The sequence below is a fragment of the Mastomys coucha genome, unplaced genomic scaffold (genome assembly GCF_008632895.1).
Source record: "Mastomys coucha isolate ucsf_1 unplaced genomic scaffold, UCSF_Mcou_1 pScaffold15, whole genome shotgun sequence".
Taxonomy (NCBI): Eukaryota; Metazoa; Chordata; class Mammalia; order Rodentia; family Muridae; genus Mastomys; species Mastomys coucha.
This window is the reverse complement of record NW_022196897.1, coordinates 127,572,245-127,578,694: the sequence shown is the minus strand read 5'-3', so window position 1 is coordinate 127,578,694 and position 6,450 is coordinate 127,572,245. Positions and strand designations below refer to the sequence as shown.

The following is a 6,450-nucleotide window of genomic DNA, read 5'->3' as shown; positions in this document are numbered from 1 at the left end:
GTCTTCACACACACCAGAAGAGGGTGTCAGATCTCATTACAGATAGTTGTGAGCCACCATATGGTTGCTGGGATTTGAACTCAGGACCTTCAGAAGAACAGTCAGTGTTCCTAACCACTGAGCCATCTCACCAGCCCCCCCCCCCAATAATTTTTAAAAGAATTATTTATTTTAAGTATGTGAGAACAGTATCCTTGTCTTCAGACACACCAGAAGAGGACATCAGATCCCATTACAGATGGTTGTGAGCCACCATGTGGTTGCTGGGAATTGAACTCAGGACCTCTGGAAGAGCAGCTAGTGCTCTTAAACTTTGAGCCCTCTCTCTAGCCTATCCCCAGATATTTTTATAAAAATTCTCTTTAATACAGTACTTTTACCCCCTGATATTTTATTATTTATAAAATATTTATACCTTCTGTCATGGTAGAAATCATTATGACTCAGTTTAATTTTTAAATGTGATTCAATATTATTCTATTCTAAGATTATCAGACAAGCTTTGCAACTTAGAAGGTTCAGAGGACGAGGACTTTTCCACGCTTCTTTAAATATCATCGTTCAAAGGAAGGCAGGGTGAAATTAGTACAAAAGCTTTGATCTATTTGTTCTAAAGCCACTTCAGTTTTCCTAGGATTTCATTCCTCTGTTTTATGATTTTGATTTCTTACAGACTTTCTCAATGTTGGAGTTTCAAATTTTAAATGAAATTTAAAGTATGTCAGTACACCATTCCATTCGGAAAGATAGAGGAGTTGTCAGTGATACCCTTCGTTACTTCTGGGTTTTACTCTAGTTTCAAAAACAAGTGCTAGGTCGTAGATGTGTTCATTTCTTTCTTTTCTGGCTGCATTTGTGGAACACAGCTTTGGTATTTGGCTTCTAGGCAGGGGTCCACATAACTTCTCTGATTGTGATGGGCTAATTCAGGAGCATCCTACCTTCTCCACCTTCCTGTGCTTCTTGGTCATCTATCAGGGGGATCACTTCTGGTTGTTCCACAACTGTGGCATCTTCTTGGTTTCTTGAAAGGTCTAAACAAAGGGAGGCAAAAAGAGAATCAAGGATGTTTAAGTTGGAATCATTGAGAAAAACCAGTGACTACAGAGTAAAAAAGTCTTTTTATAACCTTCTAAGATAAGACTTACATGAAGCCTGATGCTGGCTCTCCATTCCATCCACCAGCACGAGCACCCACCCACACCCACCCACCCACATACACCCCCATACACACCCACATACACACATACAGAGAGAGAGAGAGAGAGAGAGAGAGAGAGAGAGAGAGAGAGAGAGAGAGACAGACAGACAAACAGACAGAGACAGAGAGACAGAGAGAGTTACATAGACTTATACATGCAGAGACTCACACACACAAACATGTACTCACACACAGTTACACATACTATAACCTCCTATATACTCATACACATTCATAGACTCATTTTTGCATGCCTGCACACACACACACACACACACACACAAATGTTTTTTATAGAGAAGTCCTCTCATTCTTTCCAACAATCAGCTCCAGTACCTTCTGTCTCCATAGAGGAGCTTGGGGATTCTGTCTCAGTTTTCCCCTCACTCTTTGTTGAGCCATTCTCTTGTCCTGTCAGAACAGTGATTGAAAGAGAAAAGAAATAAGATATGCATCTCCATAGCTTTATCCCAGGTCTGAAGAGCAAATTCTTCAGATGACTTCTTCTAATTACATTCAAAGAGTGCTTTAAAATGAAAGTGGAAGGCACCAATGTCAGTTTTCAAATAATTAAATTTGCATCAATTATTTTATGTGGAAATATCCTGATAATTTGGGTATATAAAGAAACAAAACAATATTCTTTTTCATGACACAATTAGTATTCAGCTCATCAATCAATGGAACATTTGCAGATTACAATCTGAAAGGCTTGAAATTTTAAGATAATTTTCTAGACTACATGGGTAATTCTTAGATACCTATTAAGATACAGTGATTTTGTAAATTTAGGACCACCCTTCCAAACTACAAGACTACGTGTACATCCTTCCTTCATCAATAGCACATAAGAAGATGAGTAAGGAATAGGACAGCATAATATCTCAGTAATCCCTTTGGGTGCTGGCTGAATGCAGAAAAGATCAAACAAAGCCTGAAGGCTTTTTTTCCATATCCCCTGACTTCTTCCCAATAGGGTTTTGAACATATAAATACTCACTAATATAGGATAATGAAATCTGCCCATTTTTACCTCATGCTAATAAAAGATTTTATACTGACAATGTTTAACTGTTACATTTAAATAATAAACAAGCAGACAAACAAACAAACAAACCTAGACTTTGAATTGCTTGTAAGTACAAAAAGGATAGATATATGAGAGCTAGAAATGTTTGCAGTGGTATATCCTTGTGGTGGTGACATTATTCTTTCATCTCGTTCGTACTTCTCCCTGTAAAAGGCTTACATTCCTCTGTCTGTGTCAGGGACAGAGTGGGGGCATCCTATTCACATCAGGCCTTTTTTTATGTGACTTGGTTTAGAAATGGCCAGAGGACAGAGATCATATGAATTTTTGCAAAAGCTTCAGATCCACTGCAAGTTTCCTGCAGCTCCCTGCACTGGGCAGAGAATGTGCTCTTGACGTGGAGCAGAATCAAGTAGAGCCAGGGCTGAGCACAATAAATCTTTTGAAAAGCCACTGAATTTTAGGGCTTATTTGTTATGCAGTGATGCTGACTTAGATAACCCTTCATCCTGCAACTTCTGCTTTAATAAGTCTATTCTTTCCTCTTAGTTTCTTCTCTGTCGGTATAACGCCAAAACAAAATACAAAACCAGAATGAAACAAGCCAAACACCAGTTTTATTTTAATGACATCAGTTCCTCATGAGCTTATTTTTTGATCCAAAGATCAGATAAAATATTAAGCGTTAATATTTATTTACCTATGTGGTAGCTGAACTTAGAACTCTCAAGATGTTTTAGGTAACTTTGCCCCACATCCCCAAACTTCAGAGATGTCCTGAATATGGATGGCTTCTGAAAATGTTTCTTTTCTCATTTCCCTTCTCCTCTCCCTTTTCTGGCTCAGGGTACATAAGGTTGAAACTTTGCTTCTTTTCTTTTCTTTTTCTCTTCCCCCTTCTATTATCTAAGTTTTAAATTGCTAGCAAAGAGGACCTTTAAAATGTGGATTTGACCCAAACCTTTCCTCTTGCTCTTCCTTATTCATCCCCAAATTATGGTCCATTGACAAGCAACAATGGAATTATCTAGAAGATTTTTAAAAGCTTTCAGGCTTCACTCTACTATTACAGAATTATGACCTACATATTTTCTTTCAAGATCTCCATTTGAACCTATACATGCTAATGCTTATGAAGTCCTGGCCTACAGAGCTTGAGTGCACCGTGGGACAGCAGACTTTACCAAGGCACTTCACATCTATTATCTCTGCTCACTGAGCCTGTCTCTGAAGAAAGCACTGTGACAGCCATTCTGGCTTCGAAACACATCACCGGCCTTGTCTGACTATAATGATATTTTCTCTTTATGCTCTTCTTGCAAATATCTTTATTTTACAGTTTAAAATTTAAATGTATAGAGCAAAACACAAATCATAATTATAGATCTTGACGACTCTTCACATATATTCTTACGACTATCCTCATGTGTAGTCCGTCTCAGATAAAAAAAATCTAGCATTAGTTGGTGTCTCTTCAAATTATTGTAAGCAAAAGTATATGCTTTTTTTTTTTTAAAAAAAAAACCTTTCAAGTATTTTGTGTGTGAGATTAGTCCTACTTTTAATATGCATCAATTGACCCTTCCTATTCACTGATGTATCTTTAGCTGCTGTCTGGAATAAATGATGCCACATGAAATTGAGTAATTTCCAATTTGGGACTATTCTGACTAACAGTGCCAAAACATTTCAGTGTGTTCCTATGTGGAAAATGTATTCATATCATTTAAACATCACCAAGAATTGATAAATAACTGGGAATTTCTTTCTTAGTTGTATTAGATCATATGAAAAAGTATGGTAAAATATCTGTTCCAATTTCCTCTTCCCAGTGATGACCAGAGTGCCATTTGCCCACTACCTCTTTGCCCACCTGTTTGCGGACCTGCTGACACAGAACCATACAGGTTAGATTCCCTTCCTGAACCCATTTCCTTTGCCCACCAAGAAGTCCTCTGGGTAATGCCCAGCTACCCTGAGTAGGCTTCTGTCCCTAACAGACCTCCATTCTCCTGCCATCTTTCTGTCCATCTTCATCACACATGCTAATCTGGAACCATACACATTAGATGCTCTTTCTATACCCAACTTTCCTGCCTGCTGAGTCCTCTGGGTATGCCAAGCTGCCCTGAGCAGCCTGATAGCTCAGGCAGATATCCAATCTCCCACCACTTCTCTGGCTACCTACCTTGGCTCTTTGGCTCCTGAACTATACATATCTGCAAATCCTGGTCCATAAAGACCTCCAGAACAGGAACCATCCAAGCCAAGAATACCCACCTGAGACCTGTTATACCAGAACCATCTAGGTTAACCCCTCTCCCAATACCTACAACAGAAACATCCAGGGTCGAAAGCCATCCAGATGGCTAAAGGTCCTCAATAAAACACAATTAACAAAAGCCAAGGCAATATGACACCTTCAGAGCACAACTACCCTTCTACAACAAGCCCTAGGTATCTTAACACAACCAAAGCATAAGAAAATGACCATAAATCTTATCTTAAAAAGATGACAGAAGCCTTTAAAGAGAAAATGAATAAATCCTTTAAAGGAATATATGAAAATACCATCAAACAGGTAGAGGAAATAATTAAAAGTGTACAAGACCTGAAAGTTGATGTAGAATCAATAAAGAAAACACAAACTGAGGGAATCCTGGAGATGGAAAACCTAGGGAAGAGAACTGGAACAACAGATGCAAGCATCACCAACAAAATACAGGAGATGGAAGAGAATCTCAGGTATAGAAGATACAATAGAAGAAACTAATACATCAGTCAAAGAAAAGGTTAAATCTAAAAAAATTCATGACACAAAGCATCCAGGAAATCTGGGATACCATGAAAGGCCTAACCATGAATAGAAGAAGATGAAGAATCCTGGCTCTAAGGCCCAAAAATATTTTCAACAAAATCATAGAAGAAAACTTTCCCAAACTAAAGAAAGAGATGTCTATAAACATACAAGAAGCATATAGAACACCAATTGTCTGGAGCTGAATGAAAAATAATCCTCCTGCCACGTAATAATCAAAGCACAACATCTATAGAACAAAGAAAGAAGATTAATAGTGGTAAGGGGAAACGAGCAGATAATACACAAAAACAAACCTATCAGAATTACACCTGACTTTTCAATATAGACTCTAGTAACTAGAAGGGCCTAAGACAGCCTCTAAAAACCACCGATGACAATCTAGACTACTACACCCAACAAAATTCTCAATTACCATAGCTGAACAAAAGAAGGTATTTCAAGAGAAATCCAAATTTATACAATATCTGTATACAAATCCAGCCCTACAGAAATTACTAGAAGGAAAATACAACCCAAGAAGGATGACTATATTCAAGGAAACACAGGAAATAAGTAATTCCATACCAGCAAAACCAAGGGAAGCACACACACACACACACACACACACACACACACACACACACACACATGCACACACACCGCAAACATCAAAGGGAAATAACAATCACTGGTCATTAATCTCTCTCAACATCAATGGACTCAATTCCCCAATAAAAAGATGCAGGTTAACAGAATGGATGCAAAAAAAGGACCCAACATTCTGCTGCATATAAGAAACATATTTCAGTAACAAAGACAGACATTCCCTTAAAGTAAAGAGATGAAAAAAAAGGTTTCCAAGCAAACAAACCCAAGAAGCAAGCTGGAGTAGTCATTCTAATATCTAATAAAACAGACTTTCAAACAAAATTAATCAAAAGAAACAGGCAAAGATATTTTATACTCATCAAGGGAAAAAATCTACCAAAATGATAGCCCAATTCTGAACAACTAAACTCCAAGCACAAGGGCACCCATATTTGTAAAAGAAGCATTGCTTAAATCACACATTGCATCCCACACATTAATAGTGGTTGTCTTCAACACCCTACTCTCACCAATCAACAGGTCACTCAGACTAAAACTAAACAGAGACATAATGAAAATAGAGGTTATAAATAAAATAGGCCTCACAGACCTCTTAGAAACTCAAGAAATTAGACAGCAACATCTACCACCCTCACCTCCCAAATAGGGTACAGAACTAAACAGAATTCTCAGTGGAAGAATCTCAAATGCCTGAGAAGCACTTAAAGAAATGTTTGGCAGTTCCTCTGGAAATTGGACATAGTACTACTGGAGGACCCAGCTATACCACTCCTGGGCTTATACCCAAAAGATACTGCAACATGTAATAAG

General features: G+C 38.0%; 1 protein-coding gene across 12 annotated transcripts in view; it reads right to left on the bottom strand.

The window, feature by feature from the left end:
• Macrod2 (mono-ADP ribosylhydrolase 2) overlaps positions 1-6,450 on the bottom strand; it is a 1,944,357-nt gene that overhangs the window by 71,427 nt on the left and 1,866,480 nt on the right. For all 12 annotated transcript variants that reach the window (XM_031372067.1, XM_031372070.1, XM_031372073.1 and 9 more), the window contains 2 exons: positions 1,538-1,612; positions 942-1,034 (listed from right to left, as the gene is read on the bottom strand). In XM_031372067.1, the coding sequence (XP_031227927.1) occupies positions 942-1,034; positions 1,538-1,612 (168 nt within the window). The remainder of the gene's footprint in view (positions 1-941; positions 1,035-1,537; positions 1,613-6,450) is intronic.